General features: G+C 36.8%; 1 protein-coding gene across 3 annotated transcripts in view; it reads left to right on the top strand.

Annotated features, from left to right (window-relative positions):
- UBE4A (ubiquitination factor E4A) overlaps positions 1 to 13,414 on the top strand; it is a 29,966-nt gene that overhangs the window by 3,275 nt on the left and 13,277 nt on the right. For all 3 annotated transcript variants that reach the window (XM_016129320.2, XM_016129321.2, XM_036220488.1), the window contains exons 2-11: positions 936 to 1,098; positions 4,858 to 5,031; positions 5,813 to 5,925; positions 6,691 to 6,843; positions 7,647 to 7,806; positions 8,041 to 8,243; positions 8,446 to 8,637; positions 9,557 to 9,890; positions 10,998 to 11,118; positions 12,122 to 12,426. In XM_016129320.2, the coding sequence (XP_015984806.2) occupies positions 978 to 1,098; positions 4,858 to 5,031; positions 5,813 to 5,925; positions 6,691 to 6,843; positions 7,647 to 7,806; positions 8,041 to 8,243; positions 8,446 to 8,637; positions 9,557 to 9,890; positions 10,998 to 11,118; positions 12,122 to 12,426 (1,876 nt within the window). In that variant the 5' untranslated portion in view covers positions 936 to 977. The remainder of the gene's footprint in view (positions 1 to 935; positions 1,099 to 4,857; positions 5,032 to 5,812; positions 5,926 to 6,690; positions 6,844 to 7,646; positions 7,807 to 8,040; positions 8,244 to 8,445; positions 8,638 to 9,556; positions 9,891 to 10,997; positions 11,119 to 12,121; positions 12,427 to 13,414) is intronic.

Raw genomic sequence — 13,414 nt, 5'->3', positions numbered from 1 at the left:
AAAAAATAAAATACGTAGAGCCACATCTAACAAACAGTTCAGTTCCTTGAAGCAGTAAAGCCCAGTACCATGCTGAGAGATTACATTGTCTGCCTAAGTCATAACAGCTAATTAGCCGTTAGCTCTTAAGCAGAAAACACAACAGAGGAACCTGAAGCAAACTGGTGGGGGGGATGCCTGAGAATTGTCAAGAAGTGTTACAGTATCTCTTCCTCCAAAAAAATAAGGGTAACTTTTATGACTTGCATTAGCTTTTGTTAATATGATTCAGTAAGGAGTCTTACCTCAGTAGATTAAAAGCTGACTGAATGTTCTTTTGTCTTCTTCCCTTATATCCCTTCTAAGGCCTCTATTCTTAGAGCAGTTCAACATCCTTGTTAGCAGAATATTCATACCCTTTGTCTCTTTACATGCTTTTCAGGGTTGTGTTTCTATACTGTGGCCTTAAAATTTCAGATGAGAGAAAGCCTTTCAGAGAGCTCTGCTCATCTTCTTGTGCCACTGAGTCCCCTTGGCTCTTGAATGAGGAAATATAACCAGAAGAGTGCAAATGCAGGCTCAGTTAGCTCCACTAATACCTTTGAGATATATATCTGTTTCATATTACACATTAGTAATTTGTGTAAAAAATCAGATAAACAGTGAAAGTTAAATACAGAATTATGCAAAGATCATTTTGTTTTTAGTGGAGGAAATATCAGTAATTGTAACAGCCTAGGAGTAGAGATAGATTGCTTAATATCTATATATAAAACTCACAACATACTGCTAATCTGGTTCCAGAGTGTCTTGAATCTTAGAACAGGAATTATGAATCTTACCCAAAGCCTTTTAAAATGTGTTATATTTGAGAAATGTGAAAAGAAACAACTCTGGGTATGTTACAATTATGTTGTTATCTGACCTTCTGTGTCTAATACCTGTCCTTTCTATAGCCCCTCCCCTCCAGGTCTGGATGGAGGACACTTTGAAGTGAAATGACAGACCAGGAGAATAACAACAACATCTCAAGTAACCCCTTTGCTGCTCTTTTTGGTTCCCTGGCTGATGCCAAGCAGTTTGCCGCAATCCAAAAAGAGCAGCTGAAGCAGCAATCTGGTAAGTGAAGAAGCCAGTAGCGGCAGATGAGATGACCTAGAATGGTGTCTTCCCAAATTAGGTATTCTTTGAGTCCTGAATTGCGATTGGAATTTAAGTTTGGGGCAGAAGTTATTTTTTGTTTGTTTAGGTCATAAGTCAGGAGAAGGGCTTTTGTTCATTTTTGTTTGTTTTGTTTTGGGGTCCTCTCCTCCCTGTCCTCCCTCTTGCATAAAAAGAGACCAGATAACAGGTGGTTCCTTAATAACAGATGTCATTCGTGATCCCAGACTGTCAAGCTGTTTTGATTTAAAAATCACCCAATAAAAGATATTTAAATGAATCTTTTTAACATAGAAAACTGAGGTTGTAGGCAGAGGTATGGAAAACAAGTCACATGCAGCTGTAGAAAGCATATGTGTGAAAGGAAGAATTATAAAAGCTTTTTGGCCTGTAGACAAATGAGACTTGTTCTTAAGCCAAGTGCTTCCATCTATCTCAAGTGAAATGCTTCTCCCACCCCATGGAGTGGTCACTATTGTAGTGTACTGCTATTAGAAAAGACTTCTAAGAAAATCTGATCCTTAGTATTAATGTGAAAAAAATCCAAATCATATCTCACTGATCAAAAAAATAGTTTTCCTCATCTGGGACCAAAATTGAGATCAAGCTTAGCTTCTGCCTATAAGGTGACACATAGACTAGAATAATTAGGATGATGTTTCTCAAACTTGTTAGTCTTCTGAGGGTTTTCAGAATCTTTCAAGCCAGAAATTGCTCCCCTTCTCCTACTTCCAAAAAGAATAATAGTGTTTTTTTTCTTTTTAGGAAAGAAGAAATGTTTATATTTTCCCTTTATTTTGTTTGTTTTAAAAGTATTCAGATGTATAGCTGAGCTGTGGTCTTGCTCTCTGATTAGGATTGAATAAAAAGGAGGTAAGGGCAAGACAGATGAGTAGTAGACAGAGCAATGGATGAAGCAAGGGAGTAATAGATATTATGCTGACTTTTTTTATTTTTTTATTTTTTTGGTATTTATAATCACTCAACAGAGAGACTGGGAGAGAAACTGGCGGTGTATCTTAATGCTAACTTTTTAACATGATAAAGGAGTCATGTCTGGATCTCAGTCTCTGAAATCTCCCCCAGATTTCTAAGATAGAGGCACAGAATGAGAAACCTTGGATTAGGCGATTGTAGGAGACAAAGGAGAGTGAGGAATAGCAAAAATAGGAAATGGGAAAATAAAATTTATGAGTATGCAGTTGAGGGAAATTTTACTAAATAGGTTCTTAGCTCCCATCACTCGTAGAGTTCAGAGGAGAACTTAATAGTATATGAGTGACAAAATGCTTGTCCGTCTGGCTGCAAACAGACATAAGGCTGGCTAGAATTGGAAGCATTGTAGGCACCAGGCTGTGGGGACAAATCAGCTACATGCCCTTCTGTTGCTATTTTGGCACCTTACCATCTTAGTTTGTTTACACTGAGTTTATTGTGCCACCAGGTCTAACCTGTTTTCCACTAGCAGTTAATACTCTGCCAAAACCTTTGGCCTCTTATACTGAACTTCACTTTTACTAAATTCACCACACTGAAGCAACTCTTCCAAGATTTTTGCCTGGACTTTCAGAATAACCATTTTGTCTGTAGCAAAAAACCAATACAAACTCATATGAGGCTTTTAGTGAACAGAACTACTTTTATACTCATAAAAGTGTGAATGCCATTCTGAGAGGCAGTCTTTCAGGTTGCTTTATAAAAAAGTAAAGGGATTTGACCAATAGGAAAAGAGTAACAAAAGATGTGAACAAACAATTGGTATATGATAATTAAATGATTAAAGAATCCAGTCTCACTAGTAAGAAAAATGCCCGTTAAAACAATTAGATAGTTTTTTACCTATGAAATTTGTGAAGATTTAAACAGGCACTTTCTCATACAATTGGCGGTCATATAAATTAGTGCAGTATGTCTGAGATAATTTGCTAGTATATGTTAACTTTTAAATATTCAAGCTCCTTAACCTAGTAGTTCGACTTCTGTGAATTTAGCCTACAGAAATACTCATGTAAGTGTACAAAAAGAGTAGGTTACTTTCAGTGCATTATTGTTTGAAATCATGAAAAATTGTTAATCCAAATGTTAGTAGTTGAGAAGTAGCTATGTATATCACAGTGTGTGCATATAATGCAATACAATAGAGCTATTGAAAAGAATGAGGTGGCCTATAAATGACCTAACAGAAAGGTGTTGGTGCTGATTTCATTTGAAAAGCAAGCTGAAAAGAAGTAGATACAGAATGATCCTATTTTTTAAAAAAACTAAAAATCATGGTAATAAACATTAGCACCAGGATAGGAAAAAAATCTGAAACACTTTGCTAAGTTAAGGGGTTGTCCATAGGGAACTGATTCAGAGGAGACTTTTTACATTAAATTTTCCTGTACAGTTTGGAATTATTAAAATAATTGTATTCTCTTAAAATCAAGAAAAAGACATTTAAAATAATTGAAGTCATATTGATTTATTTGGTAATTCTCTGTTATTACAATTCTATAGGGGATATGATGTTGCTTATTTTTGCAATGTGGAGTATAATTAATTATGAGTAGAAAGAATAAAACTCTTGATTTGTGAAATGTGGTAGGATAGTTAGCCAGAGATTTTAGAATCCTGTACTTAAGATGTTGCCTGATACAGCTCAATATCAATAATAATAATCCACTTAAAAAGTGGGCAGAAGATCTGAATAGACAGTTTTCCAGAAAAGACACACAGATGGCCAACAGGTGTATGAAAAGGCAGTCAGTTATCATTAATCATCAGAGAACTGCGAATTAAAACCATGGTGAAATAGCATCTCACACCTGCTAGAATGGCTATTATCAAAAAAGTAAGACATAACAAGCATTGGCAAGGATGTAGGGAAAAGGGAAACCTTGTGCACTATTGGTGGGAATGTAAATTGGTGCAGCCACTATGGAAAATAGTATATTCTTCAAAAAATTAAAAATAGAACTACCATTTGACCCAGTAATTTCACTTCTGGGTATTCATCCAAAGAAAACAAAAACACTAACTCAGAAAGATACATGCACCCTGCCATGTTCATTGCAGTGTTATTTTCAAATGCAAAGATATGGAAACAACCTAAATGTGCATGAGCAGATGCATGGATAAAGAAAATGTGATATATACATACACTGGAATATTATTCAGTCATAGAAGGAAAATCTTGCCATTTGTGACAACATAGATGGATCTAGAGGGAATTATGCTAGATAAAATAAGTCAGAGGAAAATAAATACCATATTATTTCACTTTATATGTGAAATTAAAAAATGTTCATAGATAGGGTGAGTAAAATGGATGAAAGGGAATTAAAAGGTACAAATTTTCAGTTATAAGGATGTAATGTGTAGCATGGTGACTACATAGTTAATACTGTAATGCATGTTTTAAAGTTGATAAGAGTAGATCTTAAAAGTTCTCATCACAAGAAAAAAAAGTGTAACTATGTATGATGACAGATGTTAACTAGGCATTTTGGTGATTACTGCATAATATATACAAATATCAAATCTTACATTGTACACCTGAAACTAAGTAATGTTATATACCTCAGTTAAAAAAAATGTTACCTGACTTGAGATGTTCACTAATCAGTTGATTAACTGGTTTCACATGCAAAATTATCCTCCTTTTGGTTATATTTATCATTGCTTGGTTCTCTCTTAGAGGAGTGTTAACTGTTAATTACTTACCTTTTTTGTCAGATGAACTCCCAGCTAGCCTGGATGACTCGGATAATAGTGTGTCAGAGAGTCTGGATGAATTTGATTACTCGGTGGCTGAGATTAGCCGCTCATTCCGTTCGCAGCAGGAATTATGTGAGCAACTCAACATCAATCACATGATCCAAAGGATCTTTCTTATTACTCTGGACAACAGTGAGTTACAGACTTGCAGCCAGTCTATTCATTACTCTGCCCTTTCTGCTTGGGCTAGGGACTTGCTCTTAGAAACCTGTTGTATCTAATGGTTAAACAAACCCACTGTACTCCCTGGAACACAGCTTATATTTCAGTGAAGCTTTTTTTTATATAATTTTAAAAATTATTGGGGGTAACATTGATTAATAAAATCAAATAGGCTTCAAGTGTACAATTCAATGGTATGTCGTATATAGATTGCATTGTGTGTTCACCCAAAGTTAGATTTCATTCAGTAATCAAATATTTGACCCCTTTTAACCCTATTTGCCTTTCCTCTCAGTGAAGCTTTTGATGTGATCTAAAATTAGTATTTATACACAGATAAAACTATCATTCCCATTTTGATACTGGCTGGACCATATAGCTACTTGCCTTTACTACCTTACAGGGAAAATAGGAGTGGTAGCCAAATCCATTCTCTTCTCAAGAGGTGACCTAAACATTTAAGTGAAAGCCTCAAGTGATATCAGTGTTTTCCCTCTGTGCCTTATCTGTAGTTAAACCCAAAGTTATTGCTGATGTCTGGGAATTACTCTTTAAATGTCATGATGGTAAGTTTATATAATAAGCCCATGCTCTTTAAGATATAATTCTTTACGTACTGCTTTGAATGTCGAGATCATTCTTATATCACTTGAGTCTAACTTGGAGTTCAAGAGAAGTGCTGTCAGGATCATTTGTCTGTTACAAAATAGAAGTGTTATCCTTAACCTACCAGATTAAAACTATTTCCCAGGTGACCCAAGCTTGAAGAGTGGGAATGGCATCCCCAGCCGCTGTGTGTATTTGGAAGAAATGGCAGTAGACCTAGAAGATCAAGACTGGCTTGATATGAACAACGTTGAGCAGGTACCATTCCTTATGTATGCCTTCAGCAAAATTTAGCCATGCAGCTGAACTCTGCTCACCTTTCTCCAACTGTGACTTTGCTTACCTCCATCTCATATTGTTCATGGTGTTCCTCTTTTGGAATTTTCCTATCTACAATGGCCACATGTCCAAATCTACTCATCCTTTAAGACCCAGTTAAAATGCCATCTCATTTACAAAGCTTTCTCAAGTAAGAGTTATTATCTGTCCTCTGCATTCCTAGAATAATCTGTCTGTGCATCTCTTACGGGAATTGTCACTTTCTGTCTCATGTAGTGGCTTTTTAATGTACGTATTAGACTTTGAAGTTCTCAAGATCAAGGCCTGTCCCTTTCTTCTTTATATCTTTTCCAAAATTAAAACAGGCATTTTACCTTATAAGTGCCTAATTAACATTAAAGGAGTAAGTTTGTTAAGGAAGACACGACAACTTGTAGTTTAACTTTGTATGTTTAATTTATCTTTATATAAATCTGAATGAGCTCAGCAATCAAATAGTAGTAAATTTCACATACAAATTTACTTGCTGATTTTCCACACCAGCAACAAATATTCTTTTAATGCTCACTTTGTGGAAGGGGCTATACTAAACACTTGAGCTTCATAAGATACTGGGTCATATTTTCCCCTTCATTCTATATTCTGTGATTCTCAGTAACCTGAGTCAGAATTACCTTTCACATCTTAATGTTCTAAGGTTAACTTAGCAATGGTTTAGCACTTTTTAAAATTTGTTTTTAATAGGCCGTCTTCGCTCGCTTATTACTTCAAGATCCAGGCAACCACTTGATTAACATGACTTCTTCTACAACGTTGAATCTCTCTGCTGATCGAGATGCAGGGGAGAGTCACATTTTTTGTTACCTTTATTCCTGCTTCCAAAGAGCCAAGGAAGAGGTAATAATAATAATTCCCATTGAGTACTATATTGTTCTCTTGGTGATGATGTTAGCATGTAAGCCAGAGAGTTGGATCAGTGTCTTTTATGTCAATTTATATACATTATAGTATATCTGGAACCAGATATCAGAGGCACTATTAGTTTGTCTTCTAAAATGTTAATCTCCTTTCTGTGGCTTAGGGACCACCCCTTCTCTAATGAACCAGTACTTCTTATTCTTTCCACAAACCTCTTTAAAAATTACAACCTTAATAAAAGGTCTGATAGTAACAAAAAGAACAAACTAATTAAAATAAATTCACAAATATAGAGGACAATCTGGTGATGGCCAGGGCAGAGGTACAGGGGGCTAGGAGAAAGTGGCAAAGGGTTAAAGAAGTACAAATTAGTAGTTGAGCTAATTAGTAGAGCAAGGGCTCTGTGTAGAGCTGGAGGAAAGATAGAGTAATCAGGGGGATCATTTCATAAAACTATATAAATGTCTAACCAATGTACTGTATACTTGAAACTAATAATACAATTAAAAAAAATACAAGGTCTGATGAATTCATTTCCAGCGATATGTAAATAATAGCTTGTAAATATGTAAATAACTTAGCTTGGTCACTTCCAAGATTGTAATTCTAACAGGGAGGTGATTATTTAAATGAAAGAATGAACTCTCATGAATTTTTAAGCATCCACAGGAGAGCAGTATTGTTTTGGGACACAAAGTCTGTTCCATTCTTTTTGCTATTGCCTACCCTCGTTCCAGGTCATAGAACTAGACTCTTTCCTCTTTTCTTTATGCTGTTTCTAGATTACCAAAGTTCCAGAGAACCTGCTACCTTTTGCGGTGCAATGCAGGAACCTCACGGTGTCCAATACACGAACGGTTCTCCTCACTCCAGAAATCTATGTTGACCAAAACATCCATGAGCAACTGGTAGATTTGATGTTGGAAGCTATTCAAGGAGCCCGTGAGTGTATAAGCAAGATCTGTGGGCTTCTGTATTTTGATTTCCAAATTTAAAATTCCTGTAATTGCATTGGAAAGCCTCAGAGCCACTGTGGTTCTGGTATAAATTAGAGAAGACCTTTGGGTTGAATATCAGTGGAATTATCAAAAGTATCAGAAGAGTAAAGATCCAGGGTGTAAAGGCATATAAAAATTCCTGTGGCCTTTTCTCTCTCTCTCATTTGCCTTTTGTTAGATTTCGAAGATGTAACTGAGTTTCTGGAAGAGGTCATTGAAGCCTTGATATTGGACGAAGAAGTGCGAACATTTCCAGAAGTCATGATTCCAGTGTTTGATATTTTATTGGGCCGAATAAAAGATCTAGAACTCTGTCAGATCCTGTTGTATGTATATCTGGATATTCTTCTCTATTTCACTAGGCAAAAGGATATGGCAAAGGTAGGTCTGAAAGGTGGTATATAAACGGTTGAGCTGGATATTTAATACTTTATGCTTTCCTATCCTGAGGGCACTATAATATTACTTAATGAATAAGAGGAAAATGAATTGGTTATTGCATAAACTGAACTCTTTGAGGCCCTCTCATCCCATCATACTTACCTCATCCTACAGATGAATAAGTAGAACTTGTCTTCTACAGGTTTTTGTAGAATACATTCAGCCCAAGGACCCTAACAATGGGCAGATGTACCAGAAGACCTTGCTGGGAATAATCCTGAATATCTCCTGCTTATTAAAGACTCCGGGCATAGTAGAAAATCATGGCTACTTCTTGAATCCATCTCGTTCCAGTCCCCAGGAGATCAAAGTACAAGAGGCCAATATCCATCAGGTGGAACTGTTTACTGTGTTTCCCAGCCCCCTGATCTTAGATTAAGTAGAGTTGTCTCAGGATCCAGATGCAAATAAGGCTACGTGAGCCTCTTTTGGAAAGCACATTGATCTCGTTGGCTTTCTACCATAATTATTAAAGAAATTACCCTCTTCTTAGCATGCGCTAAGAGCCAAGGGTAAACTTTAGTGTAGTTTAAGAATAAGCTGCTGCCATTCTTTGTCCTATCTGTAGCACAGCCTCTTGCTCTTAACTCTTATTTTTCTTACCAAACTATTTTCTATAACTTTAGCTCCTAAAATCTGACTGAATTTCAATCTGTAAGCCAAAACTTTTTTTTCCTATCCCCACTTCCACCTATGTCCTCTTATTTGGGCTTCTTAGTATAAATTATAGAAGTCTGGCCAATATAAAGCAGTAAATTGTTGAATTGGGGGTAGTTTAAATCTCTCATCAAAATCTAAAGCTGAGGTTTGCAAATTACAGCAGTGGTTAAATCCTGCCTGCCACCTGTTTTTGTAAATAGTTTTATTGAACACAGGTATGTCCTTTCATATATATGTTGTTTATGACTTGATTTCATGCCACAAAGGTAGAGTTGAATAGTAGGACCAGAAACCACCCATATGGCCTGCAAAGCCAAAAATATTCATCATCTGGTTCTTTGTAGAAAAAGTTTACCAATCCCTACTCTAAAGCTATGTAAATGCTATCTGCAGTTTGGCAGCTCATCAGGAAATCATAAGTGCCAAGAATTTTTTTTTTTAATTCAAAACTGGGGGGATAAGGTAAAGGAGAGTGAGGGAAAAGATTAAGATTAGCATATTTTTGGAAATTGCCAGTGGCTGTGGTTTGGGAGTAACAAATGTTAGGATTGTGAAACTGGAATGTTCTGTGGTTATGTTTTCTGGTTAAACAGTTCATGGCTCAGTTCCATGAAAAGATCTACCAGATGCTGAAGAACTTACTCCAGCTTTCTCCAGAAACCAAACACTGTATCTTGTCCTGGCTTGGAAACTGTTTGCATGCAAATGCAGGCCGCACCAAGATTTGGGCCAATCAGATGCCAGAAATCTTCTTCCAAATGTATGCCTCGGATGCCTTCTTTCTGAATCTGGGTGCTGCTCTCCTGAAGCTATGCCAGCCATTTTGCAAACCCAGATCCTCTCGGCTCCTCACGTTTAATCCCACTTATTGTGCTCTGAAGGAGTTGAATGATGAAGAACGAAAAATAAAAAATGTACACATGAGAGGTAGGGGAGTACTGGGCTTCCCAGAATTGTGTGTGTGTGTGTGTGTATGTGTGTGTGTGTGTGTGAGTGTGTTTGTGAGTGTGACATCTAAGGCATTCATTTCCTCAATCCTTTCTCACAAAGGTTCCTCTTTCTCAAAGAAGATGAGGCAGAAAGAAGAGCTATTATAAATTTTTAAAGGACAGACTTTTAAAAATAAAACTGGTAGCTTTTAGATGTTGTGCTTTAGTGAGACCTCTCCAAATTTGCCAGCCTTGGGTATCATTCATTCTTTGAAAAATGAATAAAGTACAGTCCGTTTTTTTTTTCATTCAAAGACTCTGGAAGAAGGCAGATATATTAACGGATAATCATAATGTGGTGTAGGGCTAAAGTATGGGAGCACGGAGGAAGGAGTGAGTAATAAATTCTACAGAAGTTGGAGGTTTTCATAGATGAGTCTTGAAAGATGGGTTTATCAGGCAGAAAAGCAAAATAATCCCCACTTTATACGGAGGGAATAACAATTATAAAGGTACAAAGCTACAGAAAGGCTTGACTCAGGAACAGTGAGAAGCTCAGTGTGGCTAAAGCAAGGGGTAGGTGTGGGGAGGAGTAGAGGAATGAATGACAGAAAATGAGTCTGGGGAGGAAGAAGATTTGGGACCAGATTAGAGAAAACTTGAACAATACAGAGAAGCGAAAAGAAAATCATTCATAATTCTACTAAGAATGAATTATGCTTAATTTTGGTGTACATATTTCCTCCCAGTTTTATAACTCTTATAAAAATAATACATGTTCAAAAGCAAATCTTAAATATAGAAGCACAAAATAGATACAAATGATCCATTGTAACCTACAGTGTTATCTATCATTCCTTTTAATTTTTGGTGATTTCGTGATCTTGCTAAAGAAATTGAACTGTATTTCTATAGACAGTGAGAAGCCAAAATATATATTTTAGACAAGGGAATAGTAATGTGCTAAGATTTGTTTTTAAGATGTTACTTTAAAAATATCTATATCACTGATGGCAGTATGGAAGTTGAACTACATAACGGGACACTGGTAACCTAGATAGATGTCTGTAGCAAATCACTTATTGTTCCTTTCAATTTCTTTGAGGTTTGGACAAAGAAACCTGTTTGATCCCAGCTGTGCAGGAGCCAAAGTTTCCCCAGAACTACAACCTTGTAACAGAGAACCTTGTTTTGACAGAGTATACCTTGTACTTGGGATTTCACAGGTAACTCTTGATGTCTCTAGGAAAGAACTGTTTAGTTGGGTCGATAACTAGGAAGTTCAAAGTGAGTCTATATATATTCTCTCTTTCTGCTGAAGGCTCACATTAGGATATAACAGGAAAAGGGCATTATATACATTTCTGTTTACATGAATTGGCTTTGTCCAAATAACTTGAATTTATTTTTAATTTTTGACCTGTTAAACTTTTTAAAATTAAAGACACACTAGTACTTTTCTCTACACTTGCAAATTTTTAAATCACTGTCTCTTGTCATCTGTCATCTTGTCATCTGCCTAGATTCAAACACAAGAATAAATGTGATCTAGTTTATCAATATAGGCTGGTTAACCCCAGACATTATCTACAGGGCCAAAGAAGATGATTTTGGACTGCATACATAGAGATAACATTGAATTACGGGTCTTCTTTTCATTAGAGAACATTTGGCTGACCCTTTGTGAAAAGTAATGTAATATTAAACAACAGAGCTGGAAGCTGCTGCTCATTTACATGTGGTCATTAGTAAACTAGAGTCCTTTTTCACCAGCTTAGTTTTAGATCTTTTCTAACCAGATTGTCCATATAACCACATCTAAGTGCAGTCATTGCACTTGTGTATTGTCAAACTGTACTATTGGGCATCTTGTACTTTACCTACTAGTTACTTATTTGACATAATAATAGCCCATTCGACACCCTGCTCAACCAAGTTACTGTTCTTCGGATGGTATATTTTAGCCAAAAGCTGTTATCTGTTTGTAATCAGCTTCGATTATGTTGAATATTTGGTAACATTTTCCCAGTGCTAGGCCCCCTACCTCTGTCTTGTCAGTAACTTTCGTGAGTGCCTTCTATGTCATCACAATTGCAGCTTCCTACAGCCTAGAATATTAGAATGAAGATAGATGAAGATAGATGAAGATTTGTATTTCTGGAATGGTCTATACTCGACTGCCCCTATATAAGCCTCCTGACCCAGTCTCTTCTGCTTTGTTGGGGGCAGGTTGCATGATCAGATGGTAAAAATCAACCAAAATCTGCATCGGCTGCAGGTTGCCTGGCGGGATGCTCAGCAGAGTTCTAGTCCTGCTGCTGACAACCTCCGTGAGCAGTTTGAACGACTGATGACCATCTATCTTTCTACCAAGACTGCCATGACTGAGCCACAGATGCTACAAAACTGCCTAAATTTGCAAGTGTCCATGGCCGTTCTACTAGTTCAACTGGCCATAGGCAATGAGGGCTCACAGCCGATAGAGCTAACTTTCCCTCTGCCAGATGGCTACAGTTCTTTGGCTTATGTACCAGGTAAGGAGGCTCTCCCTTGGGAACTTCCTATTTATAGCCATTTAATCCTCAAAATACCCTTCTTTACTTATCATTCAACTATTTTTAAAGAAGCTACTCAAACTTGTAGATATCTACTGGTGAAAATATTGGGGAACTGACAGCTTTTTCCTCAGCCTCATGTCCTCAGTGCATGCATATCAAAAAATAGTCTTCAAAGGACTAAGGGAAGTCAGGCTTTTAAATGGCATTAAGGTAACTTTTTAACTGGCAAATTAACTATGGTAACTTTTTTTTAACAGACATTAGTTTCTGTCATTAATATTGTTTGTTGTTCAAGTTAGAAATGTATCTAAATCTTCCTGTGCTATTTATTCTTAATCATCTCCTGTTAACCCAGAAGAGAGATTGTATGGGTATATATGTTGGTGAGAGGTTGGCAGATATTGTCCATCAAAATCAGATTATATGTTCTTGATCACTGTATTGGTCATCTATTGCAGAGCAATAAATTAATCCAAAACACAGCAACTTTAAAATAACCAACATTCTCTCACAGTTTTTGTAGCGTCAGGAATCCAGAAGTGGCTTAGCTGCATGGTTCTGACTTTGGATCTCTCATGAATTTTCAGCCAAGCTATCAACCAAGGCCATAGGAATCCGAAGACCTGAGAAGGGCTGGAGGATCTGCTTACAAGTGTAGTCATATGGTTATTGCCAGACCTCAGTTGCTTGCCAGCCTCTTTTCCAGGCTACATGATCTCTCCTTAGTACTACTCAGTATGGCAGCTGGCTTCTCCCAGATCAAGTGACCAAAATGGAGGCTGCTGGCTTTTATAACCTACCTAAGTGATGGAAATAACATACCATCACTTCTGTATGCCTCAGGGTGTATCTTCTATCCTGGAAGAGGACTTGAGTATTAGGAGGCGAGGACCATCCTGGAGACTAAATACAGTGTAGAATTCGTACATACAGAGAATCAGATGTTTGGCTAATTCCAATGAAT

Source organism: Rousettus aegyptiacus, unplaced genomic scaffold, assembly GCF_014176215.1.
Source record: "Rousettus aegyptiacus isolate mRouAeg1 unplaced genomic scaffold, mRouAeg1.p scaffold_m13_p_5, whole genome shotgun sequence".
NCBI lineage: Eukaryota > Metazoa > Chordata > Mammalia > Chiroptera > Pteropodidae > Rousettus > Rousettus aegyptiacus.
Note: the sequence above shows the minus strand (reverse complement) of the source record. Positions and strands in the feature narration are given on the sequence as shown.